Source organism: Chrysemys picta, chromosome 1 (genome assembly GCF_011386835.1).
Source record: "Chrysemys picta bellii isolate R12L10 chromosome 1, ASM1138683v2, whole genome shotgun sequence".
Classification (NCBI taxonomy): Eukaryota; Metazoa; Chordata; order Testudines; family Emydidae; genus Chrysemys; species Chrysemys picta.
Window position 1 is genome coordinate 232,466,371 of NC_088791.1, and position 22,102 is coordinate 232,488,472.

The window sequence follows — 22,102 nt, forward strand, 5'->3', positions numbered from 1 at the left end:
AAGTAAATATTGACTGGAACTAGTCTAATAGTAATTATGCACTAAATAAATGCCAAGCCAAGTGTGTGGGGGAGTGACAGAGGGGGTGGCAAATAAATATTACATTATTATTCAGCTATCTTTAGGACTGGTGAAATAGTGAAAAAATATATTTATGAATAAGTTACTCAGTGATTGGTTTGAAACATTTAAAATTAACTACATACAAATATGATTTAAGCAGCTCCTGTGTGGAGTTCTGTACTGTGTATGAGCACCAAGCTATGTAACCTGTGGAGCCTGGATTAAAATTTTAATTACAAGGGCTGATGTAGTTGAGTGGTATTCACCTTCCATTTACTTTTGCATCCCATATTCACATTGAGTGGTGTCAACTGAACATACCAAATGGCACTTACAGAAGTAAGGGTTGCCCAACCAGCTTTGTATCAGTAAAAGTATGGAGAACTGAATGAAATAAGCCAACTGTTTAATATAATTTTTATTCACTGTAATATCAATACAGCATAAGTCCTCTATAAACACTTCTTTTCTAGGAAGCTGTCCAATGCAAATTCTCTACCTATTTGCAACTCTTTCTCACCCTCTTTTTAAAAGCTGGGATCAAACTGAAATGGCAGTTCTAAGTGACAGTGTTGTAGTCTGGGACACCTGTGGACGGAGATGTGCACAGTTTTTGAGACGGGGCTATTTCTTGTTCTTTAAATCAGTTCTCTCTCTTCACTATATTGCAAGGTGACAGAGAGCGACAGGTATTACATTCACTGCAACAAGTCTTTCTTTTTCTAAACCCCTTTGATAGGTGAAGTGCTTGGCAATATGTGTATAGTTATAAAAAGCCTCTCTTTGGGGACAAGTTACAAGTTTTTATACAAACTATTTCTAACCATGGGAGGGAAAGGCTAAAAATGGGGTGAAATCCAGTTTTGTCACTGTCTTCAAAGGGAACAGAATTTCCCCCAGGTATTTTACCCTGTATTCAGTTTTCCCCTCATTAAGGAAGCGTTAAGTACGGTGTGACCTCGGCTCCTTGTACAGAACACTCTCTGGTGGCACAGGAGCTCAGCAGGGAAAAATGAGCCACCTCTACCCGATATGAGCTGCCAGGCGGGCATAACATTCTTTTTTTTAAAAAATCCATTAATTAAGCAGACGGAAGATCTGAATGTGCATCTGTTCTCTCGTCTTTCACACAGTGCTCAGCAGTTGCTTACTGTAAGATGTCAAGATTTCCACTTGAAAGATACCTGACCAGTTCAGAAACTACGTACCTCTACAGAGGGCAATACCTAGCTACACCTACTACAACCGGCGATTTCAGAAGTATTTCCTCAATAAAAGGGGTGCCTTCTTTTGTACATATAAGCCAATAATCACACATTCAAAGAATACTTTATGTAGTGCAATACTACTGCTGCAAATTTACAGCCCTTCAAATGCCAAGTGACAGATAAAGGTTAAGCCAGAAGTGCCTGCCAGTATTTAGATGCCTAAAAATAAGCATGGCTTTCCACATACCAGTGCCATGATATATCATTTTCTCCTCGCGTCAGTGTGAAGAGGCAAGGAAGAAGGAAGATGGGATATGCCAGGGAGAGAGCAAAGACTCCATTTGTTCTGGATGCCAAACATTAGCTGGGAAACCTCACGTCTTCTCTTTTGTTTTCCATTCCATGAGATGACCTTGGAAGCAGAAGACCCACTGCCTTCTCAACGTGAGAGGGGAGACTGAACAGGGGCTGCCTACACCATCTCATTTGTGTGCAATTTACTTATATTCCAAGATAAAAAAAACCACTACATCTAAGCAGAATTAAAATATCAGTAACATAAGGGTAAAAAAACGAAAACAAAACAAAAAAAAACCCTACCTTACAAGGATGTTGTAATTATCCCAAACCCAAACATTACATGCTAAGAAAATATCGCACTTAAGAAATCCAAGCAAGAATGAAAATGCAGAGTTAAGGTATATGAACAACCTTAATGCTGCCCCTTAGCATCACCATCCAATAAGCATGATTAAGGCACTTAAGGGTTTGTGGTCCCAGATTAGATTAAACTGATTTTTGAGGATATTAGGGCGGGTGTTTTTGTTTTCTTCATATGTTTCCCCTCTTGGCGTCAATACAGGCACGGCAGTAAAGTGTCATCTGCATACACAAGACACGAGGTGAAATCCTGGCCCCACTGAAGTCGGTGGGAGTTTTGCCATAGACTTCAAATGGGACCAGGATTTCACCCAAGATCTATGTTCTGACAGGACAGGGAAGGTGTCAAATATTAGAGAGGTGCTAAAGGGCAAGGGCTTCAGCACTAAAAGCATGGGTTTGTTTTGGTTCAAGAGCACACACTGGAGCGGAAAGCAAGCTCTTTTCTCTTTTTAAGTGGTCTCAAGAAGGGGAAGAGACTAGGGCCGGCAGGCATTTTGAAGCCAGAGTTAGCAGAGGTGCATGATGGTAGGAAGATGGCTGCAGGAGATAAGGGATAACAGAAGGAGTAATTAGTTTATGCCATCACCATCACGAAGGAGGAGAGGGGTCTTTTGCTTTTACATTGTTTTGGACAGGCTTGATTCTTCCTTCAGGGAATCTCAAAGCATTCTCATATCTCTACATTAATGGTGTTATGGGTGCTGACTCCGTGGGTGTTCCGGGGCTGGAGCACCCATGGGAAAAAAACACAGTGAGTGCTCAGCACCCACCAGCCACAGCTGTTCGCCACCCTCACTCATCAGCTGATGGGGGGCACAGCACACCCACCAAACAGCTGATGGGGGCGGCAGCGGCGCCAAACAGCTGTTTGGAAGCTCAGGGAGGTGCCTGGGAGAGGGCAGAGAGCAGTGGTCAGGGGTCTTGGGGAGGGGACGGAGTGGGGGTGGGAAAAGGCAGAGCAATGGCAGGACCTTGAGGAGGGGCGAAACGAGGGCATCGCCTCAGGAGAGGGAGGCAGAGCAGAGGCAGGAAGAGGCAGAATGAAGGTGGGACCTTGTGGGAAGAGGCAGAGTGGGAGCAGAGCCTCAGGGCAGAGCGGGGAGGAGCACCCCCGGGGAAAAGGAAAAGTTTGCGCCCGTGAATGGTGTCATCCCAACAGAATCACAGAAGAGCCATTAATTTGCATTGTACTCTGCTACTCTCTGTCCCCTTTCACTAGTGCAGGATCTGCCTCCAAACTGTAAGCCTCAGACATCATCCATTAGAAAGAATCCAGAATCTATTGGGCTAACTTATCATAGCAGAAAGAAAGTTTTACAGACACGCACAACCCCTGCATCTAATTTTAGCAATTTTAAGAAAATCAAGTAAACTTCTGGGTTCACATATCCCTAAAGGAAAGAGTCTAAGGGGAACTAACTAAGAGAGGAAGGCAGATAATTTCCTTATTTGCATACAAGATGTCTCTCTCTTCCCCATCTCCTCTAAGTCACATGAAAATGTTTTTCACAATAGTATTTAAACAACAGATATAATCTAATAGGTATGCATAGGTTTGCTAACCAGGTGGCTTACCTGATCTTGTTAGAAATAATGCATTCACCTATCAGATCTCAATTTCTTCTTCAGAGACAATCATAGGAGTTACATATGGAAAAGCCCTACTGAATTATCTAGTTCAGTTCCCGGCCAAGGTGACATTATTTGCTATGGTATATTTACTAGAGCTTTGCCAGCTCTAATTTTGAAGTGCCTTAAATAATGAGGCTTCTACCATTTCAGTTAGAGTCAATTTCACAGTCTCACAGAGAAACAGGAAGGACAGGGATGTTTTTAAAGCACATGTGTAGGATCTCTCTACCTAATTTCTGGCTCCTTCCAAAGACTGTGTGTGAAACCAGGGATGCTTAACTTCTGAGCCTCAGTTTCCCTCTGTAAAATAAGGATAACACTACTTAACTACCTCACAGGGCTGTCGTGAGAATTACTTAATTTATTAAGCCAGTAAGGTATTTTAATTAGAAGGCACTAAGAATACAAAGTATTAATAGTTCACATTGACAAGCAGCTTTTCCTGATGCCAAACTTAAGTTTTCTCTCTGATCTTAGGCCATGTCTACGATACACAGTTTTGTCGACACAAGACAGCTTACGTCGACCTAACTATGAAGATGTACACACTGCAATTCTCCTCCCACCAGTTTAACTCGCCTGCTACTCTGACATAATAAAACCACCTCCATGAGAGGCGCAGAGTTTAGGGCGACGTTAGAGTGATGCATTGCAGTGACACTGCATTGCTTATGATGCCCTAAGTGGCCTCCAGGAGGTGTCCCACAATGCCCACCCTGGCATCCTTTTGAATTCCACTGCCCTGCAGCCAGGTACACAATTGAACGCCCCTCCCCTGTTAAAGCCCCGGGAAGTTTTGAACTTGCTCTTGCTGTTTGCTTGGCATGGAGAGCTCACATAGTAACTGCCCGGTTGAGCATGCCGCCTCCATGCAGCAAATACACTCCTGCCTGGAGTACACCAGAATTGTTGGACCTCCTGGGTCTGTGGGGGGAGAAAGCTGTGCAGTCACAGCTCCGCTCCAGCAGCAGGAACTTGCTCAGGGCATGCAGGAGAAGGGCTGTGATAGAGACACACAGCAATGCCATGTAAAAATCAAAGAGTTGCAGCAGGCATAGCAGGAGGCAAGGGAGGCAAATACTAGCCTCTGGTGCGGAGCCGCAAACATGCCACTTCTACAAGGAGGGAGCTGAGGTCAGGGTGGTGGTGAATAGCCCTTCCCCCTCGTTGAACTCCTTTTATAGCCTTGTGTTCATAACGCACAGCACTGAAGAAGAGTGCAGGATCCATGCTTTCTGACAGAGATGGCTGGCTTGCAGATAACCAGGACAGTTGAAAAGCAGCTGGAAACCTAGTAGGATGCCCATGGAATGATGAGATTGAGAAAACTGCATCATGAAACGTTGTACCTGCACCATGTGGCATTGCAAACCCTTCCCAAAACACCCTGTGGCCAGTTGCACAGTGGGATAGCTACCCACAGTGCACTGCTCTCTGTGCTGATGCAAGAGCTGCTACTGTGGATGCGCTCTGCCAACACCAGGAGCATCGTGTGGACATGCAACAGCAGTTTAATTACAGCGGTGGTTGGATGTCAATGTAACTTAAGTCAACTTATCTCTGTACTGTAGACATAGCCTTAGTCTCATCATTTCTAATTATCACTAGATTTGTCTGAGACAAAATAATTCCTCCCCTCCTTGTTATTTACATCCTCCAGCTACTTGTAGACTTGTGGACACCCCTTCTAACCTTTCCTCATCAGTCATTTCCTCATCAGTCATTTTTGTTCCTCTTCTCTGAGCTCTCTTCACTCTTTCTGGTAGTGAAGAGGCCAGAAGTGAACACATTAATCCACTATCACTGAAGCACTATAATGAGGGAGCGTTGTATTCTGTTCCTTGGTCACTATACCTCAAAACAGAATGCCCCAAAGCCCTTTTTACAGACATCTTGCATTGCAATCTCATGTCTACTTGCCATCCACTAGGATTCCCAAATCTCTTTCAGAATTACTGTTTTCTCACTTCTTCCTTCTACCAAATCTTTGTGACTCACATTTTTCCTCACATTTTATTTCCTTCTTTTTTCTAATGTAAGGAGCTTGGTATCACTGCTCTGTACTCATTAATGCTGGCAATTCCATGACATTTTGTAGCACCATTTATGTTACGATAGCACCTAGAGGTCCAATCAAGCTCCCATCACGCTAAGTGCTGTACAAACAGCAAAGGAAGTCCCTCCCTCAGAGAGCTTACCATTTAATTAAGACAATTCGCAAAAATGGATATATACATATGAAGGAATAGGGAGGAGGATAATAAGAACGTGCATTTACACAGGCCAGGTATGTGCACAGCTTGAAGGTTCTGCGTAAGAGTAGAGAAAAGAAGCAGTAAAAAGCCTCATCTCATAGACCAGTGTGTGACCAGTTAAAGTTATACTCTAAAAAGGGCATTGTGAGGATTGATGTTAACTTACTCAATAATTCTATACTAAATTTATGTAGTTTAAAGGTTATGCAGAAAGCGGTTTACTGGCAGCACCGAAAACTCAAACTAGTATCTGAAAAGACTTTTACACCTCACCAGAAGTACATCCAGTGAAAACTTAGTTGACAAATTCTGCTGATGAAGAAACTAGAGGAGAATCCAGCTCCCACAGAAAAGTTGGAACTGCCTGACTAAAGGAAGTGAAGATATTTTGGCCAAGTAAGCAAGCAACTATGACTGAACACATAGAGGAAGCAGATGGGCTGAAAAATCTAATCTATACAGTCACTCTTTTGTTATTACTCGCTTTGAGGAATTTCACAATTCCCAACCCTACCTAGTACGTTTCTGCATGTATTAAGCTGCAGTGCTTAAGACCAGATACTGTCTATGAGCCAAGATATGCTTCCCATGCTATCTTAGGTACAACACCCTTGGTCTTTGTCTATACTGCAAGTGAAGGTGTGACTGTAGCATGAGTAGGCATACCCGTACCACCTTAAATCTAGCTAGCATGGATAACAAGAGTAGTGTACATGTGGTGGCATGGGCTTCAGCAGAGGCTAGTGTCCAAGTATGTACCCAGGGTCCACACATGTATGCTCAGGTTTTTAGCCCTTGCTGAGCCCATGTCACCACATCTACACTGTTACTGTTACCCAGGCTAGCATGGGTATGCCAACCTTTGCTACAATCACACCTTCACTTGCAGTGCAGACATACATCCAAGTGCTTCTCTGCTCCTGGAATGACAGTAATCATTTCTGAAATGTCTCCCCTCCTAGAAAGGCATCTTTATACAGGTTTTTAAAGCAACCTTATCAGAGAGAGTTTAACGCAATTCTTCACCCAAAATGTTTAGACTGGCCAGTGCTAATTTTATAAGCAAAAGAGATAAGATTCTTGGTTGGCTTTGTGGATAATTCATTTCAGTCCCCAACTCCCATCTTCATCTTCCCAATAATTAAACCAAATCAGCAGGGCTCAGTGTGACTAGGAGCGCTGTTGGCTCTGCAGCAGATGGAGCAGAAACAAAGACAACAAGTATGTGGTTGCTGGACCTCTGCCATGGCTTAATCAACAAAAACATGCACTCATTTTATTTACGAGGAAATATGTTTTATGATGGACACGTGTTGTTTGGAAAACTTCTTAGGAGGAACTGCACAGTGCTGGAAATCTAATTTTAAACTTTGTTTAGACAAGGCTTTCCTAAAAAAACAGACAATCAAACTTTTTGACTATAGTTAGCATTCATGAGTTTAGTGAGAACATGAACCCAACAATACAGCCAGAGAGGCTAAACAGCTGCAGTGCCAATATAGCACTTGTTGGTTCAGATATAGAACAAGAGCAACCTTAACTGGTTTAAAGAGTCATTGTATTTTAACAATGGTGTGCTACTCTTCCTAGCACAGGGACATGTTATGCACATAGATGCTATAACAAAGTACAATGCAATATCTATGCAATATGGAGAAGCAAATGTCATACAAAGTGGTCGTTGTGTTTATATTAGCAGTGGTAACCTACCTATTATTAGTGTTACTTAAACAATGATACTGCCTGTAAAAAAGCAAGTTATATCAACAATGAACATATACAATGGGCCCAATTCTGTTCCCATATATAGGCTGGTGTCCGCCTGAAGTAATGCCACTTAAGTGGGTGGAGTATCAAGTGAGATAATAATCACTTCCTGTGATTATAAAGCAGCACTTCAGTGCACAAGAATATTCTGGTACTGTAATGCAAACAAAGGTTCAGAAATTAAACAGTTACTATCTGAGTTGTGCAGATTTCACCTCTATGGCCTCATGTAATTGTGGGTATGTCTATTCTCAAAGCTAGGGATGTGATTCTCAGCTCGCACAGACATACTCATGCTAGCTCTCATCAAGTTAGAGTGCTAAAAATAGCGTAGCCAGGAAAGCACAGGCAGTGGTGAGAGGCAGCAGAGGCTAGCTGCCCCAAGTACAAACCAGCCTGGACCCCATGCATATGTACTCGGGTGGCTAGCCCATGCCCCTGCTCCCCACTGCCTGTGCTACCACAGCCACACTACTATTTTTAATACACTAGCTCGATCAGAGCTGGCGCGAGTATGTCTACACAAGCTGCGAATCAAACCCATAGCTCCAAATGCAGACGTACCCTGAAACTGCTTGCAGGTACCAGTGTCTGTAGATAGGCAGAAACAACAGTTACTTTCACACGAATGACAAGTGGGGGGGTGGGGGGAAATACTGACAGTGGGCCTGGTGTACAGTTGTAATATAAATTTGCCTAATCACTGGACTAATGTGCCTATACAGAAGTGGTTTTAAGTATGAACAAATAAAATCCCTTTTGACTTTAAATTAATATAGATACAAAAGAGCCTTGATCACTTTATAGGGGGAAAAAGTGCAGCCCCTTTACCAGAGTGGTATTCACTCCCTTGGGCAGAAGGCTGAGGCTTACACTGCTCTGATCAGAAACACAACACACGGGGGAGCAGACATGAAGAAACAGGAAAAGCAGCTTTATAAGGACATATTTACACTTGCTATTTCAGTAAGTTTCCCAGTGCAGACAAACCCTATGGAACACTGCTCATTCTGAAGACTGACTTCAGCAAGTCACAAATTCAGTCAGTCAGTCAGTCAGCACTCAGGGTTTCATGTCGCTGGTTCAATCAGAGTAAGATTATTGGTCCATCAAGTTCTACATCCTTCCTCCAGCAGGGACCAATACCTTGTGCTTCAGTGGAAAAGCAAAGCCCACAAGGCACCTGGTCAACTGTGCAATGTTGTATATGGATGGAAGCCATCTCCCCCTGGCCACATGCAGGAGTCAGCTTATACCTTGAATCACCAAAGGCTTTGGCTCCTGCAGGATCTTAAAGTCTGACCAGTATCTGCAATGGGATGCAGAATCTTAATTCAAATTTTTAAAAAGTGCAAAACAAAAAGGGGCAAAGAAATCTCCCTATTCCCACATTTAAAAAAATACCATTTATAAAATAAACATGATTCTCCAGAATGTGTTATAATGGGATAACCATACTTCTTAAGTACCACTCTAACTTTAGTCAGGCACTTCACAACAGACTTTTAGCTTGCAGTTATCCTGTTTAACCCATGTCCTGCAGCGGGCAATTGGGCATTGAGCACATCATCAGTAATAAGAGGATTCCACTACTGGTTACATCTGGGCCTCGTTGCCATTAAAACAATATAGAACATTAAAAAAAATTATTTACTGTGACATAAGCATCAAGAGTTTCATGGCTTGAACTGCTACTTCATGGTCCTTGTCCAGAGTCATGGACACAATTCGATCCTAATGGATGTAAAATGACAATAAAAAGATGTAACACTTTTTGGTCTGGACAAATATTTATTTTGCTACCGTTAGATCATCTCCACTAGTAACAAAGAGACTTCTTTGTATTGCAATGACTATTTCCTAAGAGGCATAAGGCAATTTGCTTACCACCAAGTTGTTCCATCATTATGTTACATTTTTATTTGAGTTAATTGACTAATATGAAATTTGTGTAGATGCAAGTGTGTCTCCACAAGAAACTGACTGCAGCTCACAAATTAAGAATGATTGGCCACTTGTTTGTAAATGAAGGACAATTAGTAACAATTTGCTAAATCAGGGTAAGTTCTAAGTTACAATGTTACATAAATAATTTCTCTACTCAAATGTGAAAATATTCTGGAAGCCATAACCCTGCTAAAAAGGTAAATAGATTTTGGATCACGTGGCTGTTTAACAACGTACAGCAATACTACACAGATTAGGGCAGAAGTACAGAGGGCTGCTGTAAAACTGTTCAAAATATGGGCTGAGTTTAGATAGGCAGAATTTATTTACTCAGATTGAAACTTGGCTAAAACATGAGAATTATGAGCCTCCTCTTTCAGAAAGTGCCATGGGATTTTTAGTTACTATGAAGAGCCACGTCCTTGGTTTTACATGACATCCAAAAGACTGTATCTGCAGGCCTCAGCAGAAGAGTATGCACTAATTGGGGCATTGGTTCAGTCCTCCAAAGGAAGAGTGCCACCTATGGAGTCATAATACCACTTCCTGCAGCACCGTGGGTTTTCTTATCCAAGTACTGACAAGGCCCAACCCTGGCTAGCTAGTGACAGTTGATGACATCACAACCAAAGGTAACATTACAAAGTAGAGTGCTGACTGCCTGAACTAGCCTGTACATGACAACATGATTAGTGCAGTGTATTAGGGACACAATGGCCTCTGCTCAGCTCACCCAACAGATGCTCAAAAGCTATCCATTTACTGCCTAGCATTTGACTTGTTCAGACTGGGGTTAGGAAATCTTTCTGCAAGGTTCACAGCGTCATGCTGGATCAAAACAGAGTCATACTGTACATTCTGATAGCAGTCTATGCAGAATCACCCAATTCAACATCTAACATACAAACCCAGTTTTGAGGGGGATAAAGGAACACAAGGGGCTTTGGGATGCCCAATACTCCTTGCCAAAAGAATCCTGGCCAAGTGGCTGGACATGGCTGTCTGCAGAGCCTGCCAACACAGCTTTGTTCATTGGCCAAAGCAAAAACAGAATGTTCTCATGAATGAAGAGCAACATCCCACAAACTCCCCCACCCAACAATCCTGGCCCATATAAGGGACCGAGAGCCAAGTCTGCTCAACATATCAGATCCTGTGTGGCAAGCCAAACCAGATTTTAAAAATAGAGAATGGTATTTCCATTTACCTTGAATCTGCTAGTAAAGAGATCCATTTTGGATACCAGCTCTTTTCTGTCATAAATTCCTTGCAGTCCCAGAAGACACTTCAACCGCACTTCAGGTTGCTATAAGACAAAGAAGAATCTGCTAAGTGACAAATCTTTGGCATTGATGTTATTTACTGATGATTTGGTGGTCATCCTATGGTAATTGGAGCCCTATAAATGCCTACGATAGAAAAAGCAAAAACTGCCTCAATCTCCATTACCAGACAGATCTACAGTTATGTCACATATGCCTAATAGCATACAAGGGCCAAACTGAGAGGTGATCTCTAAGCTCATGTTACACTCCCACAGAACTTACAACCAATTACCAGTGGGAGTGCAAGGAGTCCACGATCATGTAATTCCAATGCCCAGGGTGTCAGAAGCTGAAAGTTGGGGGTGGCCGCCTTATATCCTTCCGCTATTTGTTTTTCTTGCAACACTTTCCTCAGATATGAGTTAAACCAACTTAGAGTCTCTTACAGCCCCAAGACTCAGTGGGCCAAATTCAGAGATAAAATGTAAGCATGTTATACAATACTAAACTAGTCTAAGTCAGAATGAGGGAGTTTGGGTTGACGCTGGGGCACCCAGTGAAGGTTTTATGTTACACCATCTAGACTCCCTCATGCCAAGTCTACATTGAGAAATTACGTCAGATAAAAACACTCACAGTAGCCAAGGGCTGCCCTGTTTGACACATCACATCGACTGGCTGTGACTAATCCTAGAATCCCCTCTATTCCCTCCTAGGGTATATTCCCACAACCTGCTGACATGTTGGTAAACACAACAGTCCTTACCTACCCTGAGTGCTAAGACACATCTGAGCGCATGTTGGTTAAAATGTGTTCTAACATGATACAATTTTCCAGTGTAGACAAGTCCTCAGGCTCCCTTCTGTGTTTGGCTAACAAATATAGTTGGTTTATACCAAAAATATTTATGGATTTTATAAAGATTTACCTCGTTTGTTTCTCTGTAAGCCAATACTACTATTCACAATGGTTCTACAAAAAGAGTGCCCTTTTCCTGGACTTTGAAATGCCTCAAGTGTAATGCTGCAACTTTAAAAGGTCAAAACCTTTAAGAATATTAAAAGACAGTCATTCTGGGGCTCTAAAGCAGAACTCACTGAGCTCTGCTGAACTCTCATGGCAAAGGGTATCTGCAGAGCCCCTGCAATAAATTACAGCCTTGTATTCACTATCATCTCCTTCATATTCTTTTTTTTTTTTTTTTTTTTTTTCATTTCTCCCTCTAACATGGCAGGAAAATAAAAGAAACCCAAGCAGTGCAGATCTCCTGCAAATTGGCTATCCATTACTGCAAACTTCCCATTCTCCTGCTTAAGATGGAACGCAAACGATGTCATGTAGCAGCAGGCTTTGACTAATGAGTCTGTGTAAGGTGCTCTTTAGTTAGAAATATAAAATGAAAGATCACCAAAGAATACGGACACTGATTTTCAAGTTGTCTAATTTATCCTTCTGTACCTTCACATTCATCAGGCACATTTCTTGAACTTTGCTCATCTCTTTAAAATTTAAGGCTCTATTTCCACAGGTGGACTGCTGCACCTGTTGAAGCTTCTTGCAGGATGAGAGCTCAAACTTGTTACTTACCGCTGACTACTATCTAGCATACCACTACTTACCGCTGGCTACTACCTGGCATACCAAAGACAAGAGCTGTGCAAATTTATAAACACACTCAGCAAAACCACTGTACCTCAATCCTGGCTTGAGCCACCCCACACTATTCCATTCCTGGGCTGTAATCCTGAATAGAGACTACATCTGTGCTACATTTAAGTTGTGCTGGTTGAGTCAAATGGTCAGATATCAACTGGAGCAGAGGAAAATCATCGTCATTTGCACTTGTCAGTCAGGCAATATTTGAGCACAGGTCTGCAGATAGAAAAAGTTAATTCCTAAAATCATACCACCTGCCTTTCCTAATCTCCCTTCCCACCTAAAATCTCTCAGTCTTAACCCTATATGTATTTTATGTGTTAAGGAAACTACATCTAGGGACTAAGAGTGAACAATCCATTTACCTCCACTACCATTATTTTTATCGTCTTCTTTACATTTCTCGTCTTTGTTTTAAGCCACATTTCCTGCCCCATTTTCCTGTTCCTTAGAGTGAGTGTTTACCCATCCCCCACTGCTTTTTCCATTATTTAAAATTCTTCCCAAATGACCTCAGCAGCTTTTTGCTACAAATAAAGCCCTCTTTTCTTTTCCCTCACCAGAATCACCATTCTAGTCTCTCTGATTCTGCAACAGGAACTTACGGTAGTTTTAAATACTGCTGATCTGTGAAAAGAACCCATCTCACTCTCCCCACAGCACTGCCAAAGTAAAACACTTTTATTTTCAGAGAAGTCAGAGAATAGGACTCAGAATACATGCAGGGAGTAGATATGTTGAATAAGAAGATGGTAGTTTTACAGAGACACTGTTGCAGGATGTACATGTGAACTGTCATGACATCTGGGGGGCAGTTTCCATAGAAGGATGGTCAAACCGCACAGATGCCCTGTCACGGACAACTTCTCAAACTAATTTGAAATTAGACAGCAGAAGGATGATCTTGTGGTTAGCTCCCAGGACTTGATGTCAGGAGGAGATCTGGGCTCTTTTCCCACCTCTGCCACATTTTCCTTGAAAAGCTGCAAGAGAATCATTTCATCTCTGTGCTTCAGTTTCTTCCTCAGTACACAGGGAATCTACCTACTTAGCACTTCTCTAGCATCTTACAGTAGTGGATCTCAAATTAGTTTTGCAAGGCTCACAAGACTGGTTTTATTCTTGAATCTTTTCTTCTGCAATGTGAACACATTTTGTTCCAAGAGAGATTAGATTTTTGTAATTTTTTTTTCTAATGAAAATGCTACATTCTAGAAATAAAAGCATCACACAACTCCCTACACAACTCAAAAGCGAGGCTGACACATGTGAATGTCCCAAGCGTGTGTGTATGTAGTACACCTTTTATTTTCCTTAGAAAATCAGTAATCCTTTCTACTCCTTTCACCTACCCCACCTCTGCTCATCTCAATTTTTCTGCCTCCATCCCTCTCACCTCCCAGAGGATTTTTTTTCCCTGACCCTTTCTTTTCTTCCACATCTAATTGCTCAGATCAATACGTAGGTAGCCAAACATCCACTGTAGGCATCAAAGCGCCACTCTGAGTGTCAAAATGCACAATTAGGTGCTCAAGTTTGAGAAATGGGCTGATAGTTCTTTAGGAAGGGGGTTAACTGTATAGTTATGGTTACTGAATGCTGTTGCCAGATTTTGCATTATACTTTGTATTTAGTATTAAAAAGCAACATTTATTCCTGTCTTCTAGAAATAATTAACTACTGAAGTTGTTCCAGCAGAAAAGTACACCTTCGGGACATTGTTTCACAATTCTTACTGGGACATAGACAGACTTTTCATTTTTTTATTTTGAACTCGGCACCAGTAAGAGGAATGGATTTGGAGCATCCAGTTGGGCCTGGGAAACATCTTCTATGCCAGCATTAAGTCTGCATTATAAATATATGTCATGTCAAATGGTATCATAAGGGTAAAATAAGTCATAACATTTAACTAAGTCTTTGAAGACCAAATAAGCGTTTAAACCTTTTTTTTCAGCCTCCCAATGACTGACTGAGTTTGGTCTATACTTAGAATGCCACAGGTTATCTGGGCTACATTTTCCTATAGTTGAAAACAATTTTGTGGTTGCTCAAATTTGGGCCCTAAAATTATTTGGCAAATGCCTCTGGAACTATATTCCCAAATGACACTGATCTGGGTACACCCTCCCCCACAAAAATGGGAAGGAATAGCTTGCAGTATATTTTTTAAAGCCAGTACCGCAATGCAATATTGGTATTGTAAATAGTCAACTGGATGGAGATAAAATCCAAAGGCCTTCTCATTTTATCTCACTTAGTTTTTGCTGCAGTGATTGCTTCCAGTTAACAAGCATTTTCTTTTTTTAAAGCAGCTGTTTCCAGTCTCCGGTAAAAGACAGCAGATGGGTTGTGTGCTCTCCAAAAACATCACATTTCTATAATTTTCATATTGTACTCCACTGATAGCAATGTCACATATTCTAAGGAAAAAATGGAAATTCTATTTTTGTAATTTGAAAGATCTCTCAACTGGCCATACCTTAAAAAGTTGCTATGATCTGATCTAAGAAACGTCTCTAGACTCTATGGCTACACCTATACTACATACTACTTTCAGTGCCCTGTAGCACACATCTAGCTACACGCCACAGTGGAAAATGTCCACACTGCAGTGTGTTGCTACACGTCAAAGGAAGGCTCCAGCAGAGGGGAGGCAGCAGGGAAAGGCTTCAGCTTCTCCCCGCTGCCAGAGCCTTTCACTACGATGAGGAAAGGCTGAGCCTTTTCCCCACTGCCCCCCTGCCTCTCTGTGGAGCAGGGCTTCAGCAGCAGGGAGCTGACATAGCCTTTCTCCACTACCAGAGTCTTTTACTGAGGAGGAGAAAAGCTGCAGCAGCAGAACACTACTCTGCTGAAAAAGCAGTGTAAATGGAAGGCACAACTTGGGCCAGTAGCAAATGTGTAGGACACGTACTCGGCTTCATACCCACACCCTTCAGGCACATCTTTATTCTACTGACTTATTCCATGTCTCACCATTTACTCACTCTGCTGTGTATATCCATGGGAGAGGGGTCATGTGGGTATGTATACTACATGCTGCCAAAAGAATCCTGCAACTTAAATGCGCCCTAAAAGTCTTTGTGGGAGAGGGGGTTATTACTGAAAGACGTTTAACCACTGCTTGTATAGTTATAGCATGAAACACAAACAACGTGATTTGTGCGCCCTCTGCTGGCTTTGCAGTTAACTAAAATTCTATTCAAAGAATTATGCGTCATTGTATATAATCCTGATGCAAAAGAAGAGACGTTTTGGCATTTATACAGCAGCTATATAAACTCATTTTATTTATTTTAAAAGATGCCCTACAAAAGCAAAGTACCATTCCCAGTAATAAACCATTCACAGCAAATACTGCCTCTGCCGGCTATTAAGCACACACTGGTAAATTTGAGAAAAATATGTTTACAGATTAACTTTATAAAAAGTTAGACATACTACGTTCATCTCTGCTCTAAAACAGGAAAACTGCTAAACAGAAGAGGACAAAAGCCTTGAGGGTGAGGGGGACAGAAAAGATTATTTGGAAGATTTTAAGAATATAAGAGGTAATTAAAAGAAACGGAACTATAACAAAATAGTTGAGATTTTAAATAATATTCTCCAAATGTTCTTATAGTGCCACTTGTTTTCCAATTCAGAAATAAAGAGTATTATTGTCCCTCCCTATGAAATAATATAATTTAACAAAGTAACAATTGTCAATCTTAAGACACTTTACCCTACCTCTAAAATTGTACATACTCATAGAGGATGTATTCCATGTCGCCATTTAGCAAGGATAGGTTTCAAAGTCAATCTACTCAATAAAGTAAAACATTGCTCGAGGTCACATACATATACATCCAGCAAAGCTCTACATACACACACACACCATGGATCAGTGCCACACAGCTTTGTGCTGAGAATGGATACAAGTAAGAGCGCTCTATTACTTAGTGCTATAAGATGAGTTTTAAAACAAAACATAGTATTGGAGGAGGGGAGACTTTGTCCATGTCAGAATATACAACTCTAAATTGTTTTAACTTTTAGAATAATTTTAAAAATCTTGAACTAACTTTCCTTCTATGGGAGATAAAGGCAGGAGGAGGAGAAAATCCTCACCTTATCATACAGCATCCATCCAATATATTTCAAGTAACTATCATTTAAGAATGTATCAGGGTACATTTTCATCCAGCTGCCAATTTCTTCAATGCAGATAGCCCGGATCTCAGGAATCACATCACTGTAAAATTACAAAACTGTGTTATAAACACATTTATAAATACCCAAAAGATATCAGGTTAATTATTTGCTTTTCCCAGCAAGAGATCAAGAGTTGCAGATATACATGCAATCCTGAGTAGCATCTTAAGTATCCATTCAGTAACTTTTAAACATGTCTTTAATCTACAAAACCCCTACAAAGAATTTGTTAGTGTTTGAAAAAACCCTGTTAACTACACAAGTTCCATATTACAATTATCTTGAGGGTCTGGAAGGTCTTTCAACCATAAACTCATTACTCTGTAGCCAGGGGGAAAAAGCAAACAAAGCAGTGGAGAATGAGTGTACATAATGAGGAGGTTACTTTCTAAGCCTAGGTGGGTTCTTTCAAATAATTCAGTATTATGTGCTTTTTCAGAACAAATTTAACTGACCCATGGATATTCATCTTGATTTTAACCTGGACACTTTGCATGAGATTTTCTTATGGGATGCATGTACACTGTACAGACTTATTTTTATTCCTTTCTATTCTTTTTCAGCAAGGAAAGTTAGATTTTCAACTCATCAGGGAAGGGACAGTGGGCTCCTATGTGTTAGTACAATATGCAGCACACCGGAGTCCAGTCTTGATTACGGCCTGTGGGTGCTATTTCAAAAGCATATGAATGATAAATATTCTTACCGATATCTCTGTAAGAATGTCCCTTTGAAAATAGCATTCATCATATTTTCTATTTCCAGCGGTTTCTGTTCATACTGAAAATACCAAAAAAATTGAACATTCCAAGTATGGAATATGACAAATCCCCTTTATATTACAGGAAATTCATACCAAGTTAGCCACATTCACTTTGTTAAACTGGGTGCAAACCCCTAATGTTTTCACAATTCATCAGTACAAAAAAATGAGCCTGTCTACATTAGGGATTTGATTTGGCGCAACTACATCAAAAAGAAATGTCATTGGATTTCAACTATGAATCCAAGTACTAAGACACTTCACATAATATATTGGTTGAGGAAAAGAACCTTGTTCTAGCAATACACAGAAGGAATAATACATGCCATTACACAACTAGTTTGCATGTGTAGGTCTAAGTTGTCTTTGTAATACACTTGGACATGTTGTAGAAGAAAAGTCAGAAGCTGGGAAACCCCCAGAACACCTCTGGATGAAGTAGTCCAGTGTGCACCTTGACCAAGCCCTGAAAACTTGGTAGAGGTCTTCAGAGACAATAGATCATTTAGTCATAATCTATCATTTCTGTTTAATAAAGATACTATGAAGGTGACAAGTAACTTCACATCCCACCCCACCTTCCCTCTGATTTGCCCAAGAGACCGGGATCAGGAAGCTAACACTTGCCCTGGTCTGTCTCTCCTGTCCTACCCAGCCACCTTTCACAATTTGCCTCTTCTTACAAATACAACGATTGTACCCATGAGGGAGTTCAAAGATGACATCCGAGGTACTTGGTTGCAAGCTCAGTGGGGCAGGGACTCTCTCTCACATTTGTGCAGCAAGAACTATGCCAGCACCTAAAGATAATTTTCCATGGTGCAGGATGCTGCATGGACAGTAGGAGAGTCACAAGAGGCTGTCTGAGTGACAGGGAAGGAATAATGGAGTCTGGGCAGCAGAGGAGAGATGAGCCATAGTTTAAATTGCCATCACATGGCATTTTAAGAATCCTTTGTTCATATAGTGACAAATTCCAATATATTTGGTCAAATTCCAGAGTATAATCTGAGCAAAGACCAAAGAATTTGGCTCATAGTTTGTGGGAGCCCAGTTTTGTGCATGCATGTGTATGAATAGACATGAAAAAATTACCAGATGGGGACAAAAGAGATGCCAATTCACCAGCTAGCCACATCCCAATTTTGAGAGGCTATCATCAAAACAGAGACGTCAAAGAATACTACGCACTCTACTGTTGCATAATGGCTACAGCAAGTAGTAATATGCAGATCAGTTGTGTGCGGCATGGAGTGCCTGTCAGTGTAGCACTGAACCTGGTAAGTGAGAACTGCTTTGCAAGCTATCATTGATGATGCTTAGCAAATATCACCTCCCCCTATTTCAAAAGTGTCAGAAAAACATGTGCAAGTCAGAAGCCAGAAAAGAGCCACCTCTATTACTACATCTTCACCCATCCCAAATAACAAACCTGACCCACTTCTTTCCTTTTTCTCTCTAATTGGTCCAGTCTCTGATTGGCCCTCTTGACAGAAATCCTGTTCTTCTCCACTTGATACAGCCTCTGAGCGTTACATTTGCTGACATCAAGATTTAGATTTACTCTTACAAGTGCTGTCAGAAGCTTCACCGCTGAAAAGGAGGAGAAACCAAGTAAGCAAGCCTTAGCTCAGTGGTACACATTATAAACTATATTCAACATGTTAAAAAACACAAGAGTACTGGTCAACCCCAACCCTGCTGAGGTTGTAAGATCACAATCCAAGGTAAGAGCAGCAAAAAGACAGATGTTGGGGTAATATTTCATTTAAATTTACTACTTGGTTTTGAAACAAAAGGGTTATCAGAAGATGTTTTATTCTACTCCTGGTAATACACTTCTTTGGTCCAGGTGATGTTGCATGTTGCAGATTTCCTCCTTAATCTTGGACAACAATCTAGAGCTATAGGATAAGTGCCTTCCTCAGATGTGAAGAAATACAGTGAAATCAGTGCAAGAGCTCAAGACCCCGTGAGCCAGAGTCTGGTGGTCTTTATGAAACAGTATAAAGTGTGCCTACTTTTATTGATTCAGACCAACAGCTAGATTTCCATTTGTCAGTGGGCAGGGATGGCAAAGGCAAAAAAAGGGGGGGGAGAGGCTGTGCTGTGACCAATTGTTGTCTTTTTTAAAAGTATAAACTCACTTAGATACTGTCATGCTGTGCATGATATGCAAGCCACAAAGGTATTCATTTTAGTAGGGGTATCATAAAAAACCTCTTGAATGACACGTTTCTTAGGACAGGCCTCATAAGTTTTAAGATCCTCCCTTTTATACTAATTATATTCATTCAGTGGGGGTGGAAGGAAAATTAGTGACAGAAAACTAACAGTGAAAAGCAGCTACTGTTTATGCATAACTTCCAGTACACAGCAGAATTCTGAAGTTAATTATCTCAGCTGTTACAAAAGATTTTGCTAAATATTAAAATGTAACTGATCTACTTTACAGATAATCTACATTCCAAGCTTCTCTTCAAACAAGAATGTTGGGGTGCCAGAGATAGTCTTGAACGTATTTTAAATATCTGTGCTTTTCTTAAAGCCAACAAATAGGCTCGTTTGTTAGACTTGGATAGAATTTTGGGTTTGACCTTTAATACTCTTATATTTTATACTAATATGTGTAAACAAAGGACAAAGACTGTGTATGTTGCTTTTACCTAGTCAGATGGGTTTGTTAGTACAATGGGAACAGATAAGAGCAGTTAAAGTGTTACTCGAGAGCACACTTTAAGATTGTTTAAATCCCTATTTTAAGGCAAGGTTATTCAACCAGTCGGGAGGGGCAAAGGGGATTGGGGGGGAAGGTTTAAAACACTAAAAGACAAAAGAAATGCCTGTCCCTGACCGTAGCACAACCTCACCCCTCCCATGGGATACAAAAGAGGTGGGATGAAGACCACAGACCCGCGACCCCCTCCAAATGGCACATTACCATAAATTGTAAGGGGTGGACTGTGGGCATGCACTGCAGGTATATTTGGGCCTGCTAAGGAGGAGGAGGTAGGAATAGGGAATGGGAATGAGACACAGGCAAGGATCTGCAGCGTCAGAGCTGGGAAGGGGGACATGGGGTAAATGCTCTGCGGTGTCAGAGCTGGGAATGGAACACTGGGAAAGAAGACACTGCCAGCGTGTAGCGTTATGGATATGCTTGCTTGGAACTAACCCCAATAAACATCGCATTGCCTGCACCTCGGACTTCTCGTCTTCTGCTTTCTGTCTGCGTGACAACTACCAAGGGAGAGGGTGAAGGGAAAGCCCTCTAACAACACATATATGCAGAAGGAGGTTATTAATACTACCGTAGCATCCATAATGTGCTAAGCACTGTTAACGTACAAAGGAAGACAATTCCTGCCTTGCAACGCTTACAGTCCTTTTTACGTTTGATCAGTTTTGTAAACACACGAGTCACCAAAATCCACAGTCTCTGATGAAAACTGTGACAGCAACGTGAGTTGTATTTACCTGCTAAAGTGCTGGTGTGCCTGAATGCTCTGACCCTGGAATCTGCTAGCCCTGTAAGCAGTGAGATGACTGTGTCCATCAAGTAACTATCATAGAGGATGCTGTACTGGCACTGCTGGATTAACACTGCAGTGAACTCACAGAAATTGGCCTTGAACTTCTTCCAGTAGGGTCCCGCTTTGATGAGTGGATAGTCTCCATTGTCCTTTATTAGAAGGAAAAAATAATTATAAAAACTGAATGTCTCATTTACTTTTCATTTGTACTGCTTGTTTACTACCTGCATTTCTCCCACCTGAAACAGTGAAGAAACATGTCCAAATTTCAGTTTGGTTTCAAGTGAGAGTCTCATCAGTGCCACATGGAGTTACTCATGTTCTAGAAAGTCCTGATGCTAACCTTTACCACCATCAATGGGCTGCAGCCTGACCATCTTAGAACTCACTGTGACATTCCCCAGAGTGCAATCTGAACTGCTGGACTTCTGTGTCCATTTAGCTCTCCAGCCTGGGATGCCTTTTACACCGCTTTGCTGGTGAACAGCAACCCCTCCAGGCTCTGCTCACACATACCCACTCACACGTAAAATCACTCCCAGATAAATACATGAAAGCCCAGTCCCAGCCTTGATCCCCCAAAATGTGTGTCTTGTACTGCTCAGTAGCCTCCTGGACAGTACAAGTTCATAGATAGTTTGTCATTCCAACACTGGGTAATGATTACGCACCAACCTTGTTGACCTAAATAGAAATTTCAAAACACTTCAACCAAAACGCACTGGTTTAGATAAAACAATAAAACAAGTTTATTAACTAGAGAAAGAGATTTTAAGCGATTACAAGTGATAAGGCCTAGAAGTCAGAATTGGTTACAAAAGAAAAAAGAATAAACACACAATAAAATTCCTAAACGTTACCAAGGCTAATAGGTTTAAAGGCAAAAAAGGAATTTCTCTCACCACAAGCTTACAGCAGTCTATAATGGCTAAATAAAAACCCGGCCAGAACCACTCCCCCAGTTCAATGATGCTTCTTTTGTCTTTCAAGTGATCTAGCTACCACCAGTCGAAATGGAGGGGAAGAGGTGATGTGGAGGTCACTGTCTCTTATTTTTATATCCTCCTCTCTTTGAGGATTTACCCCTTTTCCCCCCTCCGGGGTGTAGACACACAGTCCCCTGTGTATATCAGATTTGTACCATCTCTGGGA

The 22,102-nt window shown here is 41.4% G+C and overlaps 1 protein-coding gene across 7 annotated transcripts in view; it reads right to left on the bottom strand.

The window, feature by feature from the left end:
- The window catches only part of LOC101940586 (cohesin subunit SA-2-like), an 84,411-nt gene that overhangs the window by 38,722 nt on the left and 23,587 nt on the right, over nt 1–22,102 (bottom strand). For 5 of the 7 annotated variants that reach the window (XM_042840846.2, XM_024104445.3, XM_065580804.1 and 2 more), the window contains 6 exons: nt 20,895–21,099; nt 18,850–19,010; nt 17,361–17,434; nt 16,571–16,694; nt 10,743–10,841; nt 9,243–9,322 (listed from right to left, as the gene is read on the bottom strand). In XM_042840846.2, coding sequence (XP_042696780.2) covers nt 9,243–9,322; nt 10,743–10,841; nt 16,571–16,694; nt 17,361–17,434; nt 18,850–19,010; nt 20,895–21,099 — 743 coding nt within the window. The remainder of the gene's footprint in view (nt 1–9,242; nt 9,323–10,742; nt 10,842–16,570; nt 16,695–17,360; nt 17,435–18,849; nt 19,011–20,894; nt 21,100–22,102) is intronic. The other 2 variants (XM_024104446.3, XM_065580805.1) reach the window with 1 other exon arrangement.